Source organism: Ascidiella aspersa, chromosome 7, assembly GCF_963924565.1.
Source record: "Ascidiella aspersa chromosome 7, kaAscAspe10.2, whole genome shotgun sequence".
NCBI lineage: Eukaryota > Metazoa > Chordata > Ascidiacea > Phlebobranchia > Ascidiidae > Ascidiella > Ascidiella aspersa.
In genome coordinates this window covers 10,461,920-10,480,064 of record NC_139453.1, presented here as the reverse complement: position 1 = coordinate 10,480,064, position 18,145 = coordinate 10,461,920, and the positions used below count along the sequence as shown (strand labels likewise).

The 18,145-nt window shown below is 38.7% G+C and overlaps 1 protein-coding gene across 1 annotated transcript; it reads right to left on the bottom strand.

Moving 5' to 3' along the window:
* Positions 1–402: 402 nt before the first annotated feature.
* LOC146137680 (uncharacterized) lies at positions 403–17,390 on the bottom strand. The gene is made up of 14 exons (XM_083393663.1): positions 16,312–17,390; positions 15,737–16,044; positions 14,991–15,264; positions 14,052–14,222; positions 13,094–13,276; positions 11,886–12,062; positions 10,752–10,940; positions 9,467–9,956; positions 7,553–7,788; positions 5,753–5,878; positions 5,049–5,228; positions 3,301–3,588; positions 2,058–2,231; positions 403–1,220 (listed from the first exon to the last, which is right to left on the bottom strand). Exons 1-14 carry the CDS (start codon positions 16,373–16,375, stop codon positions 1,192–1,194), a joined length of 2,889 nt encoding a protein of 962 aa, XP_083249789.1. The 5' UTR covers positions 16,376–17,390; the 3' UTR covers positions 403–1,191.
* Between the last annotated feature and the right edge of the window lie 755 nt (positions 17,391–18,145).

The following is an 18,145-nucleotide window of genomic DNA, read 5'->3' as shown; positions in this document are numbered from 1 at the left end:
ATAATAGGAATTTCTGCCATGATTTGCAATCCAACACAGCAATTCTACCTTACAAGGTAAGTTTATTAAAAAATTGTAGGTTAACAAGTGGAGGTAACTGAACTTATTTACCCTATAGTTGGCCTAATACCCTTGAAAATTTTAACGGTTCAATTTCATCCATTCTGCTTTTGGAGAACATGAATGTCGTCATTTGATATCGGAATAAAATATGACGTATTGGACACCCCCAATGGTATACAAAATTCGCAAGCTGAACCATGACCGATGAAAGAAACTTAGGACTATAAATTATTCCGTATTTTTTGTTTTTAAAGCACATGTTGAAGGCTTTTCAGGGTTAAAAATAAACCTAAAATTCTGTTTTACATTTTAAAGAGGCTCTTTCTTCCGTAGGTAACACTCCGGTTGTTGAAGTTTCTTGGAAGCATTCGCAAACTAAATACCATAAAAGAGAACTGTAGTAGTTATATGTTCTAATTTGTTTTGACATATTTGCTTTGCAAACTTGTGTCATTTAGCAACTTTGACAATCCTTGCTTTTCTGTGAGGTGTTTACATAATTATAGGTGCGTGGAATTTTATTATTGCTGGATTGTACGCACAAAGATGAGAGAATTTTATACAACAATGTTGCGATATATTACTAGTAGGTTATTCACGTGGACTCCAGCAAGAAAAGCGAAATTAGAATAACATAAACGGCGGAATAAAATACAATTCGTAATAAGACCGAAATAGGATTATTATCTAACAGTTGGAATAAGATCTAAATCGAAAAAAGACCCAAACGGCCAGAATAAGTTCTGAAAAGCATTTAACGTGTTCAACTCCTAACTTTATCACTAACAGTCCGGTGAAAAAACAGCGGTGCTCTATCGGTGCTATTCAAAATATAGGGTGCCCAAACTTTGATATCAAAACGGCTAATATCAGACTGGTGACCCCAATCGTCCATTACCCTCACCCTACGGTTTTAGGTGCAATAAAGGCGATTTAGTTCTTCCAATGAATTTAGAAATTATTCCAACAGGTTCAGGTTTTATTACGTCAAAGATGTTACTGCGTGTTTGGCTTTATTACGTCATCGGTCATAGGCGTACTACAATGGTATTATAGAGGATTCCGCTTTCGATATTGTTGGTTTACAGGTCCTGTTGTGTGTGTTTTTTACCTCCCAAATCGAGCAACCTAAAGATAATAGCGTTGGTTTGCTGGCCCTGGAAAACAAATATAACAAAAGTTAGCCGACAAATATAGGGCTTACAATTGTGCCTAATATGCTGCAGCATTACAGTTGTATTGTAATAGAGAAAGCTTCTCAAAACAGATTGGATTTTGTGATATACCGCACCAAAGCCTTGGGTAGGCTATGTTTTAAAGATTGTGGCGATATTCTGATCGTCTATGGAAATTCCCTGAGGGTGAATACAAACATGCTTTGATTCACCATTGCGCAAATACCACTAGAGACCAGTGGTTTCAAACGAAAATAGGTAAGTAGAATAAAGCGAAGCAAAACAACCCATATTAACAAACTTATTACACTAGTTATTTTATTAGTTTTTTATTTTACTTTGATACTAATGCAATAAGTTTTTCTATTTTGCTAATTTCATTCAAAAGGAACCGTTCAAAATATATAAACCTATAGTAAAGGGCTTGCTAGGTAAAACTTTTTTAGAGTTTGGAAGCCATTGCACAATGGACTAAACCATCGGAAAATAATAAGAAGATTGCGGCAACCCTACAAGATTTTCCGTAGGTGAATCACTACAGAATGTCACAATACACGGAACTAGAACAACACACATCAACTCTAAGCACAACGTAGGAAGTTTTAATTGGATGTATTACACTCTAATCTTACACAGAAAGTGTAAGAGTTGATCAAAAAATCAGATTCTTGAAGATTATTAAATATCTCTCGGCACCTTTGGTCATTAGAAATATCACCCCAGGGTGCCGCGGCACCCCGTTTGAGAACCACTGGACAAACGGTTACCCATATTCAACAAATGTCTCAAATGGTTCTTGTTACAATCGGCTTCGCTTACCGTTTATTGGCTGCACGGTGACGAGAATCCTTCTTTGATTGAAGCTGCCGATGTGGTACGTCCACGGCTCAATTATGAGATGGGGAAACCTTCGAACACTATGAACCGACAACCAGACGACCCTGTTTCGAGCGAACGGCGAAGTTCCGATCACAAAACGTCGAACGAATCGTGCTGTTGTGAAAATAGCGACAGTAACTTTGATAAAAGGGTCATTTTAAAAATCCACATCGCTGTCAGTATACTGTGCAGTAGAGTATATACAAGTGACTTACGAGTCATTCAACTTGCAAAGTATTTGGAAGAGTAAAATTCAGATAATGACAAATAAACTACAGGATTGATTTCTGCGTTTTTGTAACTTTGCTAGTTAATCCAAAATATTCATTGCCCTCTCCCGTTTGTTCTACTGGATTTATCTTAGTGTCCCAGGGAACCCTTCTCATTATGTCCAACTGACACAATTAAACAAACCGAGGGTGCGCAGAAGTATACAACAAACTATAGTGATATTCACCTCAATTAAACTTCTGAACGCAAGACCTATGTAACAAATTCGAGGTTAAAATTTGTCGTGCCTACTTTCAGTCTGTATTACGGAAAAAACATTGCGTCGTACGGTTGCTGTCCGTACAGCACCTGTCGTGTTAGCATAGCAAACAGCAAGCTTCGCATGATTTCAGAACGTCTCTGATGTTAGTACCAAATACATTCAACTCAAAGTTTGACGATTTTATTAAAATTCGCCATAAGTGATTTCCGATATTTAATTTATTACGATACCGATACACTTTATTTTGGCGAACGTAGGCCTACCAGTGTTGTAAACAAATTGTTTTTAAATAATTTCTTTGTCTCAGATTTAGAAAATGACTTAAGTCAAGTAATTTGTAACAAATATCAGGTCAAATTCAAGTCCAGTAGTTATGTAATTCATTTTTAAGTCATAGGATTTCTACAAAAAATAATAATAAACTGAAAAAGTCAAGTCAAGTCAAATTCAATACTGGAACGTACTGCCGTTTCACCCGATACCAAAGAATCTTGATTACTGCGAGAAAACAACCAAATTGATGAAACTAAAGCATGTAAAATCTAATATTTTCAAGATACCACCTGATTATCTGACGACTACCGATGTCAAAACTTAAGAATCGCTTATCGGCTTAGATCAGATAATATCGGACATCGCTATTCCATATTTACTCGCCAATAAACTGTTGTTCGAAAAATCCTTACTTACATCGGGCTCTAGTGAACAAGTCGACCGTTGTCTCGTAAAAGTACAGCTGGTCGTCGGCCTTCTTATACACAAGAGAACTGCCTAGCACTCGGTTGATCATGGGCAGGTAATCGCCAGCGAAGCGGCTTAACCACGGATCTGGATCAGATATCGTCAGTGAGAATCCCTTGACTTGGTCAGTCCAGCTGACGCAAGTTGTACCCTTGTTGTTGCGACAGTGCGAGGAGCGTAGGGTGCCGAAGTTGCCGTCCATTACGTAGTAGCAATCCTGGTCGTCCTCTTTCGCGTCTGCGACGGAGCGTAATAAGTTTTGTTTGTGCCGTTTCAGCAGAACTATAGCAGGGGCCCTTGAACTGTTTTTATCGCGCACACCCCAAAACAAATTTCTTGGTTCGCGTGAACCCGGGTCGGCATATAAAAGTTTAAAGATGACGTGATAAATAGACGCCATACAGCCATCAGACTTAACAACCCTACTGTTTTCGGTCAAAAAAGTGAAAAAAAGAAATTACGTCAAAATGCATTGAAAAGAAAGCGCCACAGCGATTTTTAATTAAACTTGGTTCGTTTTACCTTATTCCATTTTTTCAATTATTCATCAAGATTTTTAACTAGAACTTCATTGCCCCTCCAACTAGTGCATGTAACCCCAAGAAGTATACGGACTCCAGTTTAAGAACCCCTAAACAAGTTAATTAGCTATAAAAAAGCATTTCATTCAGTTTTAGTTACAGTACCATAACTACAAATTGTGGAGCATAATGGTTGGAGGTTGTAGTAAGACGTAGTAAGAATATCCAAGCCCATAGGCTACAGAAGTAGGTATCATCTTGAACGTTTCGGATAACTCTTTATTCAATTTCAACATAGAGAGAAGGCACTGATGGTAAGTGTATAAATAACACAGAGTTATTCAAAACGTATAAAAAAGAGAAATAAAGAGCTATTCAAAACGTTCAAGATGATACCTACTTCTGTAGGGGCTTTGATATCCATACTATGCCTACAACTACTAATCGAAAGTAGTTTTTATTGTAATTTAGCCCAGTTTGGATTCTAATTTTGCCTCTATGTTTGCGTATGAACTGCAGGACGTATAAGTTTTTCTCGTCTATGATGTTTGTGGACGTTTACATGCGTGCGTATCTGTGTGACAGTGTGCACTGTGCGTCTTTGTGTTTGTGATTGCGTATATGGCTATATGCATATTTTTTTTTCCAAAATTCATGTTTAATGTTCACGTCTTTTTTGTGTTGGTGCGTTATGCTTGCGTATGCCTATTTGTGTTTATGGGCACTTTATCTGTGTTTGAGTTTTTGTTAGTTTATGTTCTTTGTGGGTTTGTGTGCCTATGTGTGTGGCACAATTTGTGTGTGTATGTGTGTTGACGTGCTGTTTATTCGTTGGCTTGTTTGCTGACTCGTGTTCAGTGAAAATAAAAACAATGCATTTTCTTGAAAGTCATGTTCACCTGTAAATAATGTACTAAAACTCATTTGTTTTTGTGCTAAATTATACTAAGGGCCCGTCGGTATCGAATAAACTGCTAAATATCATCCCAAGCGAAAGCTAAAATTATGTCTTTCGAGCCAAAATATTTCAAGCACAGCATCCCACCTGTAGAGGCGACACTCATTTGTTTATTGTACCTAGGATGCACCCGTTCATATCGGATGAACTACCACATCTCAGCCCAAGGCTAACTTTATATATTTTGAGCCGAAATAATTTCAAGCACAGCGTCCTACCTGTAGAGGGCCAGGTTTGGTTGTAGAGTAACCCGGTAGTAAACTGAGCGAGTCCGTTTGCTTCGTGACGCAGGCCGAGCCAGAACTGGTCCACGTTGGAAGCTTCACTCGATTTGGCTCGAACTCTCCTGAAGAGCGACCTGGCCGAATTTGGGTCGTCAACGATTGGCAATGTCATTCCTTGCAAAAGAAGTGTTTCTCGATGTTATTTTTTGTGTCTTTTATAACTTCACGCCCTTATAACTTTATTTATATTTGTTATGACTGACAAACTAGCAAAACCTTTGATTTTTTTAAACTGTTGAGTTTGATAATGAAATGGCGTTCCTTGCATATCATAACAACTATCCTCAATTTTATCATGAGTATCTATGTATGATCAGATATGAACTTTGCGTCCCAGGTACCAATATAAAGAGAGGTTTCACTTGTTGGTATTTGTTTGCACAAAATGCCCCGCGATGTTATAATATCGCAGTTTTTTAGGCTGTGCTTTATTCTTTACACAACAATTTACTTTTTTTAGTCTTACAAAAGTGACGATCTTGCACGCATGTCACTTTAGCTAAGTTTTTTAATTGATTTATTTACGCTAACATTGTTGGCCAAACAAAGTTATTGTAACCTCAATGTAATACTTTAATAAGGTTTATTATTTCTGCTGGGGCGTTTTCATTAAGCCCCAGACCATGCATTAGGCTTACCCATGTCAGCACAGTGCTGGGCCGCTTCCAAGAAGGTGGTGACGCAAGCAGAGTAGGCTTTGTAGCAAAACGCCCCGACTACTTTGGACCCGACGGGGCAAGTCGATTGAGAAAACATCGGATTGCCTGTCAAACACAAAAAAAGTTCCTGGTGAAAAAATGCACGTTTGCTGTACGTTTGTCCGATAACATCCGATGGGGTCTGATGCCCGATGTCAAATAGTAGTTTTGGCGCTTGTTCTACTATAAGTTTTTGTCGGTACCGATCCCATATTAAATTAGTTTGTGCACTTCAGTAACGGCATGTGGATGTGATATAACTAAGCGTTTTCCAATTTGAAAGGTAATTAATTATTTTGCAAACAAACCAAAAGCTTGATATCTTTCTATATACTCAATTTTGCTAATAGTGTGCAACATTTACAAAAAAATCTAGCTCAGCAAAGGGATGTAAATTTGTGAAAAACAAACAGGGTGGTTTTCATTTCATCCAGTTCGTAGGGTGTGACTCTTTGCGGTTAATATACAGTACGAAAAGCGGCTCTTGATCTTTGGATATTTCGTCCCCACTGCTCAAATAAAACACGAATAATAATCTTATTGAGTAAGTCTGGCTGATACACCCGTATCCGTATTATGTTTCAAGGTTGATTGTCAGTTTCTTTTTTTCCGAAACAAGACGCTGCTGCACAAAATGCCAGTGTCTACGCAAAGGAAATGGCTTCGTGACTGGGAGAGATAAATATCCTGAATTAGACCCTAATTTTCAAGTCAAAAGCGGACGGCTGCTCTTTCTCCGTCTTTCGACCTGAGAACCTGGCTTTTAGAGTTCTCCCTGGCATGGCCTTGCGTGACTTCGTTTGAGTTCACAAAAGCTGTAAGATTTATATTTCTTTTAACAGTGTTGTTAAAATAATTGGCTCCAACAAACCTATATGTCTTTGTTCAGAAGGTTGAAAAGTTATGTTTCGGCCCACTGTTAAGAAGTTCAACTTTGTCAAGAATTTAACGTGAGCTTGTTTAAAGAATTAATAAAAAAAATGTCTTCAAAATGACAATAATTTTTTCAGATGGACTAAAAAAATTCATTCTTCATCAGTTCAAACAGGCTGTATGACAGGTTCTAAATTCGGTACTTCATATTCTATATTATCAACTTGTTCTTATTTGCTGATTGATATATTATTTCAACAATGAGAGCTGGAGAAATACACGCAAAGGTACATATGTTTCGTTAAGATAGGGATGTACGATAATATCGGATCGGAGCCGATACCCAAAGTTAAGTGGTACTACCGGTATCGTCCGATACTAGGGTCGTATCAGTGTTGATTCGGTCCCAAATAATAAGGAATTTCAGCTAATATTTGCGATCTATAGAAGCGATTTTTTTCCGTGAAAAATAGATTTATCAATAAATAGTAGGTTAATAACTGGAAGGAACTAAACTTTTTACGCTAAAGCAAGTTTTGATCTAATAACCCTGAAAAAATTACATTTTAATGTTTCATCTATTTTTTGTTTGATTATATTATGACGTCATTGGGTATCGGATCGCGATACTTTTCGAGCAAAATGTACGTTATTCAAAAAACACAATGTCAAGTATCAGGAACCCTGTAGGGAAAGATTTTCCAAAACCTGATTTGCTTAATGATTTTGCTTCAACATCCCGCCACAATTTTAAATGTTTTATTTTTTCAAAACGCAAATTCCGGAGTTTGGCTAATTTTTAACTTCGACTGTGTTAAGCTGGGCTGTTTTTTAAGTTGAACAGGGCAGACCACTATAGCGACTTACAAGTGGCTTGGGCGCTGCTCCAGACTCCGTTCTGGCACTGGATCGACACTTTGCCGGAGACGATGCTCCCTCTCGCGCTACAGGTGAGAAGCACGCGTTCGCCCTCCGCGTACTGCGCCTTCAGTGGAGAAGGCTTAAGGTAGCTGGGCAGGCTTGGGCGGAAACAGGGCTTTGCAAATCCCGCCGAAAGCACACTGCCCGGCTGCTGGTAGATGTCGCGATTGTCGTCGGAATACCTGAAACGTTTTTCATAGTTCTGAATTTCTGCAAGTGGACAAGGCTCTTTTGAAGCCATAAGTACAAGTATGCCCGAATCCCCATCTGTATTTTAACGGCTCCCTGCTAAATCGTCGCTTTCTGAAATCTATTTTATTTTGCCTCTTTTTTTCTTTTGCACTCGTTTTGTTGTGTCCTTATATGAATAAAATACAATTCTATTAAACAAAAAGTTTTTCTGAATTTAAATTTTTTGTTACTCGTCGTCGTGTTTTTTTTTTTTTTTTTCTGATTGTTGTACATGTTGAAAGGAAATGATTTTATTTTTTTTTTTTGATGCTATGCCAATTTTCTACCAGTAAAAAACAGGTGAAATATTATTTTATATTTCAAATTAAACGCATTCGTTTTCAGAATCTGCAAAATGAATTAGGAAAAATGTACAACTCCAATCATGTTTTGCTCGGAGTTTTTTTAATTTCGAGGTGACTTTTGTTTTACGAGTTGTCTTTCAATATTGATCCAACGTTTTTTGACATTAATTGTTAGTAACAACTCGTGATTAAGGGAAACCGAACAATTTATGTTTACACTTTAATTCCTAATCTATCACATCGCAACCCGTAAAAACCAAACAATTTGTAAGTAACTGTTTACGCGCACAAACAATAAATCCAGCAAAAATAAATTGAGGTAGACACTACATTTTACCACAAGTTAATTATTTGCCTAAAAATTTCACACCACGTCAGGTTATCCAAAAACGTCTTACGTGAGATGAGTTTACACAAACTATTAAAGTCTAGTCAAGATGTAATAAGAATATCAAAGCCCATACAGAAGTAGGTATCATCTTGCACGTTTCGCATAAGTCTTTATTTAAAGATGATACCTACTTCTGTATGGGCTTTGATATTCTTATTACGTCTTACTACATTCTCCAACCATTATGCTCTAGTCAAGATGTTTTCGAAGAGTTACTTTAGTGCACTTAAGTGAAGTCACTAGACTATATAGTGAACTAAGCGCTGCGAGAAGCAGTAACCTAAAACAATGCTCAGAAAATAGAATTGCGCTTTGCAATATTTTTCTACGATTTTTTTAAATATATAAATTTATAGAATGTAGCAAATCATGCATATATCCAATAAAAAGCTAACATTAAACGATCGCAAGATCTGTTAATAAATATATAAAGGGACCGATTTTTGTGCTTGGAGCTCAATAATTTGAGATTCTCGCGTTAACCTTGAAAGTAGCGGTTTTAATTTTTATAAGTTCGTATTAAATTCCACATAATTATAAACATTTGGTACCGTACAACCAGGACTGTAAAACAGGAGTCGGACTCGCGATTTGGGACTCGAGTAAGACCGCGTAAAACTACCCGAGTCCCTAGTCCGACGTGCACATGCGCAGTAATTGTGAAACCGTTAAGGCGGCAAAATGTAAGGTGTAAAGGTGTAATAGCAAATGATGAAATATTGTTGTATTGCGGGTGGATCAATTATGACACCTATATAAGTTGATTGCAGAATATGAACCTTAATTTAGTTACGTAAATAGGTAAAATACAAGCTGTAGAGTCGGAGCCATAGTCGGGACTCGACGAAATCTTACATTTAGCTGGAGTCTGACTAGTGAGTCGGACTCGGGGTATTTTTAACCGACTCCGCACACCTGGTTACAACTACTCACCAGTACTGATCACGACTGGTGGGCAGGTAGGCGTACCCTTGGCGGTTGCCAATTCGGCGGTTGCCAATTCGGCGCACGCATATGAACGCGTTGGGTCGGGTGCAGGAAATATCCTCCCACTCGCCGTACTCATCGCGGCGACCCGGCGCCTCGATCAAAAAGCAACCGTCGATTTTGGTGGTATTTCCCGAATCTGGGAACAGGGAGAAGTCATAGGGGCGCCAACGTGCCCCGTTGTCCCACTCCTTGTCCCTGAAGCCGAGCCACATGCGATCGAAGGGAAGGTCGCCGGTAATGCGGCTCATCTCGTTGTGCGTGGTGCGGTCGCCGATTATGGGCAGCGTGGCTCCTTCGCGGGAGCAGGTACGCGACGCCTCGCGGTACGTGCGCATGCAGGGGAAAGCACGGAAGCAGAAATCGCGCCGGTAGCCGAGTGCCGTTTTGTAGCCGCGAGGGCACGGAGACTGCTGGACGCTTTCGTCTCTTGCGTCTGCGTTGAAGTATAAGAACGGGTTTGCGAAACGCAAATCACGGTGCACCTGTAGCGGTTCGGGGATGTCTTAATGTTTATTGGGACTGTTGTTAGGGCCCTATGACTCCTTATAGCTGGTGCCTAGACTACTTGATTTATCAGTCCCATTATAAGTACTCAAAAGAACTTTACCTTGTGGCAAGCCTATGTTCGACTGGGACAAGTATAGCGAGAGCACATGCGAAAGAGTGGGAGTAAGAAGAGAGAGAGGGAGGAGAGAGAGAAATATAGAGCACGAGCTAATACTGCGTAGCAAGGGACGGAATATCATATTATATGTTTATAATATTATATCTGTTTATAATATTATAATTAGTAAGACACGTCACGACACACCCACTCTATTTAACGAATAAGTTTAACTGCAAAGAAAGGTGAATAGATTGTTGCATAAACGGGGTGCCTTTGAAAATATTGTTATCGAAATTAGTTGGCCTAATAAGGATTGTAATGCACGTCAGGTTAGGTCAGAAAGAGGTTGTGCTGGTTTTAGTTGTGTTTCGATTTCCTAAAGTGCCTGTCAACAGTTAGACCCCAAATTTTTAAATCGAAAATGTTTAGCCATATACTTAAGGTTTATCGTTTTATTTCGATGTCAGTAGATTGACTAGGCGATGACTTGCTCTAATAATCCCTTGATTTGACTGGGACTTGACTTACATAACTAATGACTTGGACTTGTCATTTTTTAGGCTTAAGTTATTTAAAAATGACTTGTTTATAACACTGCAAAAAACATTGAAGATTACTCACTCAGCTGAAGACAGGGGTTCGTAGGCGACCAGCTGCCGTCAGTCAGGCAAGTCGAAACACCGCTTATTCCATTTGGAATTCGACTGTTGCTGGTGCAGGTGATTCGGATCTGCTGGCCCGAAAAGAAAGTTGCCGCGTTCGGGGTGAAGGTTGTGTACTGGTTCAGGAATGTGGCTGCGCTGCAAATACCTGAAATATAGGATAGGTTATGGAGCATAAAGGTGGGAGACTGTAGTTCGACATAGTAATGATACTGTAGCGTCATAAGTAATAATTAGTGGATAATTTGGAATTTATTGTATTGTGTATTTATCAAATATGTTACGATTTATGATTTGTCACTTTTTCACGCCTTTTACCAACACTCGCTGTCATTCTGAGAACAAAGCATTCGGCTGTTTCACACATGAATAATGTTATATCGTGACACATATTTCCGTAATAGATAAAAGTATTTCACCTGTGTGAACGCGTTATTGTTAAAGTTCCCGGCTGCCAAAAAGGCTCCGGATTATAAATCCTTTTCGCTTTTTGGAGTCGCCTTTCCTCTTTTATGCAAACTTTCAACTTATATATGCGAAAGCTTATATCAATATATCCAGTCTTCTCTAGTTAATACAGTAAGCGGTTGTGTTGCTTGCCGGCTTCTGGCTGGTCAGCTCAACACCAGCCAACAAAAAAACTGCGTGGATTTGTAATCAGACTACAACAATACTTATTGAAGCAATAGTGAGGTTGATTGGTCGAGGCAAATTAGTTTAATGAGACTTGTAATTAAACTACGCGGCTTCAATACCAAAACCCACACAAAAGTATGTATAACATTGCGAACCTTTCGAATATCCCTTTATTCATTTTCAATATGGTCGTAGGTTAGTGGGGTAATAATGGACGTAGGTTAGTTTACCCTAATTGTTAAAGGTACATGTTATAATGCTATGTATATATGTATCGATATGTGCTAAAAACTCGCCAGTCGGTAAGGTTACAATCGGTTTAAAACCTGCCCTCTAATCTGTTACAAATGTGATAAATAACAGATTAGAACAAAAATATGGTCTCCATCGTTTATTGAACCATATACAGAAAGCATATAATAAAACACAGAGCGACGGAAAATTAAAAAACGGTTACCTCGTGGTTGTGCGACGTTTTGACAGTTATTAGGGCACGTTCGGCTCTCAGAAGAAGGACCGATGCAAGAGGAATCACCTCCTACGGCAAGGCAGACCCTGTTTCGGAAGCTTGATCCTCCACACGAAGACGAGCAACTTCCCCAGGAATACCAGTTGCTCCAGGATGTAACAAGGACTGCAAAAAAGGAGAAAACCGATTAAAGTTTTCATTGTTTACTGACTTTGCTAGGACAACACAAGTATTGGCTTGTTAAGCCTACAATAGTGAAAACAATTTGCAGAGTTCTAACGGTAGAGCTACATAGCAGGGCTGCTGAGACCCTTGAAAATAATCCCGACTCCCGGGTCTTGGAAAATACCCACCATATGATATTCCGCATTTACAGTTGACAGCATTTCAGTTTTAACATTTAGTACTGCGCATGCTCACGCCGGACTAGGAACTCGAGTCCCGAGTCCGACTCCAGCAGTACAAACCGACTCCTTCGAGTCCCATATCCGACTCACTTCGCAGCTCTTCTACATACTGAGCAAACCATAATAAAACTATTCTACAAAACAACGGGGCGAAATGAGATATGACAGCATCACACTCAACATTGTCGTAGGCTAACTATAATGACGACCAGCTACTTGTCTGTGCGCGAATTTCCAATTTGACTGACGCAACTTTAGCGTTAATTGTGTAGTGCAAAAATAAGAAAAGCTAGATCTCAACAGGCTATATGGGCGATAAACTTCGCATAAGGCCTCAAAAACGGATTGTCCATTTCTGCTTCTATTTTAGTTAAAATAACCGCTACGAAGGCTGGTCAATATTGTTCAAGCCTTTGTCAATCGCAACCCAATATTAGCTTACTGTTTATTTTGATTTCAAATTGGGTATAGTTTAAAGTAAAACTCTAACCCTGTATGTTTGCTTTTTAACAAACATATAACAAATCTTGTTGTTTTAAAAACTACTATACCTAAAACATTGCAAAAATAGATATTAGTTCCATTCTGTGAGTTGTTTTTTTATAGATATGACAACGTTTTAAAATATTAGCAATAATTCCACTAATGTTAAGTTAAAATGTGGCGTGTGTTACCTTAAGTCACGATGTTAAGATGATGTGTGCCTGGATTTAACTTATTTACAACAAGCGCACACTTCGAATTCATTTAAAGACTCGAAAACTGTTCAAACGTGATATCCTTAGTTACCTGTATTGCAAGCGGGCAGATTGCAGGACTCGGTCTTAAACGGTTGGCCGACGCACTTAGTTGAGCTGCCGACGGGAATGTAGCAGCTTCTATAGTGGGTTCGGCTTGCTTGAAGACCACAGGTGGCCGAGCATTGGCCCAGGGATGACCAAGATCCCCAGTTACCAACATTTGCACCGCCGCCTGGGTTGGAAAAGTGATTGATATCATTATTGAAGTGTGAATTAACCGCTTTTTGGCGCTCAACTGCTGACTGTGCGGACCTAATGTGGACGCCGGCGTTGTAATGATATAAGCCAAAGACTTAACTTAAGTACCCTCAAGTCATTATTTTCAAATGACTTGACGCTACTTAAGTCTTTGGTGGAAAATATCTTGACTTTACTTAAATCTTTTAAGCGAATGTCTTGTCTTGACTTAAGTCTTTTGAAAATAAGACTTGGGTGGAAATAAAGTGTTATCATTCAGCATTTTATTTATAGAATTGAGCAATTTATCCCAATTGTTGCACATAAAACTATTTGCTTAATATATGTTGATTTTTTGTTCTTTTCGAGTTTGGTTATTGCTCATTATTTTCAAACAAGTTTACCAATTTTAATAGTTTATTGTTTAACGATTTTTACCAATTTTAATAGCTTATTGTTTAATAACTTACATACGACACTGGTGGACGCTGATGAGATATTTTGCTATAACTTTATATTACTCTATCTTCGCAAAATGCGGAGAATTAACAACATTAATAATATTGTCTATAAAATTTGAATGTGGTTCAACCTTAACAAACCATTGCCTATGTGTGCTGAACGATTTAAACGTGATTCGTTTGTAAACGTGTTAATAACAAACAAACAACCAAGAGATTGAAATACAATTTTTTTAACTTGATCATGGATTTGAATCGCCCTATAGGCCTGCGCATTTTAAACTTTTGCATGAAATTACTTTTTCTAACCTACTGCATTGATGGTAATACGCAGGTTCTGCTGCTGCTGCTGCTGATTTAGTTGAGAAGAAGCGACCCACGTCTCGCTAATGTCTTGTGGATAGACGGCATTCGAAATGACCCCGAACCAGTAGCTATTGGACTGCACTTGTGGGTTTCCGCCGATAACGAAGCCTGGGCCTGTTTAAAATTGGTTAGTGAACATGCGCATTTCGGCAGGTCCAAACGAACAAAAAGTATTAACTATGGGAAGGCAGATTGTATAAACTTGGTCACAAAATGAAACCCACATAGTCCAGGGTTTCGGATTTGGTTTAGAACAGCTGAAATCCGTCTCAAGAGTCCGGCTCAGCCCGATAAAATAAAGTCGCGTCCCAAACAGGACTTTAGCAAAAATAAACCGAAGATATCGCATTATGTAGGTAACTTAAACGGGTGGATATTCAGCAATCGACAAAGTAGGGTGTCATAACTATATAACGTATCCACCCACAAAACAAGCGTGGAAATATTCCACCCACAACTATTCCGCTTTTACGATTTACAGTGTGCGACCTTATCGGTCCGACGTTGCTTCTGTGCAAGCGCAAGTCAAACTAGTTTTTAAGTATTACTTGTCCCGAGCAAAATAAACCTACTCCCTCGAATCGTATACGACTGCGCAATCCTATAGTATAGACGGAAAATAAATATAGATCAAAAGAAAGTAAACTAAAAGTTCTTTATTGCCTCAAGAATTTGCTTGGAGTATGGTATAAAATAAGGTAACACGACCTATCTTCATAGCGCTTATTTAAAAATGCTGCTCCAACAAAGTTACTCTCTGATAATGTTAAATCCTACGTTGTTTTAGTGCAGCTAGAAGCAGCAAATAAGGAATACTTTTATACAATGTAAACTTTTGTATAATGTAACGCAATAGCCTTGCAAAACAATCGGAAACAGTACCTTGGAGTGAACCTGACACAACGTTGGTCTTGTACAGGTAAATGCCGCTGGCCTTCTGGTACTCGTAAACTGTGGCGCCATTGTAGACGAAGCCGTCCACCGGTTCGTAACTCCCGCCGAAAATAGTCTGGTAAGTCGGGTCGCTGATGCTGACAATCAGGGGCAGTACGTTGGGATTGGCCACAACGCAAACATGTGCTTTTTGGGCGGAGCACACGTCGGTCGTAAGCCGGTTTGTGGTAGGGCTTAAATAGACACATCTGCCCACTGTAACCTGAAATATAGATGCCCGATATTGTAAAATCAGAGCCAAAATCCGATGCCATGTGATAGTATCGGCACTTGCCAGGGTGGATCCATGGTGCGGTACGAAGGTGGGCAAGGTATGTTCATCTTTTCTACATGTCCTTTCCAACTTTATATACGCATGTTTGCTTTTTGCGCCAGATAAGAATGCATTGCAAGCTTTTTGCGCTGGTGCGAACTTTTTACGTAAGTTCGGTACAGCCATTCAGCCGTTGCCAAAAGCTTGTTTTAGTTTAAGGCAATTTGCATGAATACCCTGGATGGATTGAGCGGTGATCATTTTATTGGCCAAAATCCTTGCAGTTTGTTTTTGAGCATTTTTAACTGATCAATTTCATTGAGTTAACCAGAGCGATGCCATTATTATCGAATTGATAATTACTGCCAAAAATAGCAAGTCGGAATCGAGAGAAAAATACCACGCGTCGTTCATCCCTCACCTGGAGATTAAGGTCAGGTATGTCGCCGAAAAACGCAAACCTGTCTCCATTTTCCCAGTAGAAGGTGTTGCCGGGGGCGCGTTGAATCAGGCCCAGCCAAAGATCACGCGTGGTCTGTTGCGAGTAAACCGACAGGCTTCTGGCAAAGGAGGATAACGCTGCCAGCATCTCGGTACTTCGAACGCTCGGCAAACTTGCACCGACCGCCTCGCACGCCGTTCTGGCTTGTTCTCGCGTGCTGACGCCTGCCTCATGCTTAAAGCAATAGGGCTGCAAGAAGGGTCCAGACGTCGGACAGGCGTTTTGAGCTGCGTTTAAGGGAAAGTTTGTTCGGTGCGAATGTCTGAGCACTTACGAAATAAAAACCTAGAACAGAGGTTCTCAACGTGAGCGGTATCGCCCCCTTGTGGGGGTTGGCGAGTTACAAGGGGGCGTTATGGGACATTTTTAAATATTTATATTAATACTAGCATAAACTTTATTGTGCCATTTATCTTCTGTTATATCTAAAATATATTACGGAGGTTTGGCGACGACTTTAACATAACAAATATCTTTCTTATAGTTGTACTTACCAGTTGCAAGAACGGCAAATCCCAAAATACACACCAAAAAGGCTACGTAACGCGGCGTAATCATCTCGCAACAGGTTTAACCTATGCCTGAGAACACTAAGCAGTACGAGGTGTTAAAAAGTCATTTTTATAAATTTTTTATAAAGGAAATACTACTGAAGTAGAAATGACTTTCTTCTATCGGTTATTGTTAATGTGCTACGTTCTGCTTATTGGATCAGACTTTTAAATATAAATTTTTGTATCATTTAATAATCCGATATCTTTCGAAAAAGCTCTTTCAATGCCTGTGTTAAAGCACTTTATAAAACAAAATAAAATCTCGACCAATACTAACATTGCAAAGAGTACATTTCTGCACAATTTATAGTTTGTGAGCTTACTTGGTTTCAATTTTCTTTCGAAACTGTCCCATTATTGTAAGAAAAAAACATTCGTGATAGCTATTCGTTCTCGCTTGCTGGAAACCAGACAAAACGTGTCGAAAACACGTTCAACCTTCGCTGAAAACTCATCTGCGTGAATATCCGCAGAAAAGCAATTTGCATTTAAATATTATTCTCCAAACTAACGGAAATCCGTAAGTAACACAGTGGTACAATAACAGAAATCAGTGATTGTTTTAGGAACACTTATAAAATATTATACGTAAAACATCAGTAAGAAAAAGTGTAAAACAAATTCTAATAATAGAAAATAACTTTAAAATTAAAAAAAAATTAAATTATTTATTACCATTCCAGGGTAAATTTGACTCGAAATATGAATTCTTACAGATGTTAAACTATACTCGTCGCATTAGTCATTTAAACTCGTATAGGCGTATTATTTATTCACCAAATACACATTATACGTTTCTTAAACTCTCTTACATTATCACGTATTAAGCAACATTTTACCAGAATTAAAACTATTGGAAGTTTGTACAAAACCTTTTTACCTAAAATAATTTACAGTCCTTTCTTTTTTATGTGCTTTATCGGAGAGTATCAACTGAACATACAACACACAGCAATCCATAAACGGTTTTTCAATAAACATACAAACTCTTGATCTTCTAAATCAATTTTAACATTTCATTTGTGGCCTTAAATGTAACTACCATGTAAAGACAAATTTGCCGTCGCATTCCTTATATCAAGGCCAAGGCAACATTTAAACACTTTTTTGTGGTAAGATTTTAGCACGAATTATCGAAAACATAATAAAATAATTGGGATCAGGCCCTTATTTGACACTGCACGTTCTAGACACGAGACGCAAATTTTCGGTCATTCGGTATCATTTTGGAAACTTTCCATGCAGTTCACAAAATGAACCATAATGAACAGGCCGACCACGCCAGACCGACGGAAGTTAAGTTTGAACTACAACGACCTGCCAGGATACATCACGTGGCTTTGCAGAGTTGCGTCAAGAAACGTAGGATTAGTGCATTTATTAACAGGTTGTATCGGGACTATTTTAAAACATTTTGCAACAAATTTTCTTTTGTTTAATTATTTTTTTCTGTAGATTACATCGTCCTGATTGTATTTTGCTCTAATAGAAAAAGTTAATGTTAGATCAGCGAAACTTCAATTCGTAAGCAAAAAATATGATTACTTATTGCAGGGCTTCCCAAACCGTTTAATCTGTAAGTCCATTAAACTTATTAAAGATATTCGCGCCCCTTTGTAAAGGTGGTTGAAAGAAAATAATGTTGTTGGTTGCAACAACACGCTCTAGTAGCTAGTTGAAGAAATGCCTAACTACAACCTAACATAGTTGAGAATGGTCTTTTGACATATCCATATGGAATGTTAGAAAAGTGCTTAAAAGGTATGTAGCCTAC

Coding starts and splice junctions, on each gene's coding strand:
- LOC146137680 (XM_083393663.1), bottom strand. CDS start 16,375: ATGATTACGCCGCGTTACGTAGCCTTTTTGGTGTGTATTTTGGGATTT. Junction 14,223..14,990: donor TGTGTCAGGTTCACTCCAAG/GTACTGTTTCCG, acceptor AATTTTAAACAG/GCCCAGGCTTCGTTATCGGC. Junction 1,221..2,057: donor CACCGTGCAGCCAATAAACG/GTAAGCGAAGCC, acceptor TTTGTTTTCCAG/GGCCAGCAAACCAACGCTAT.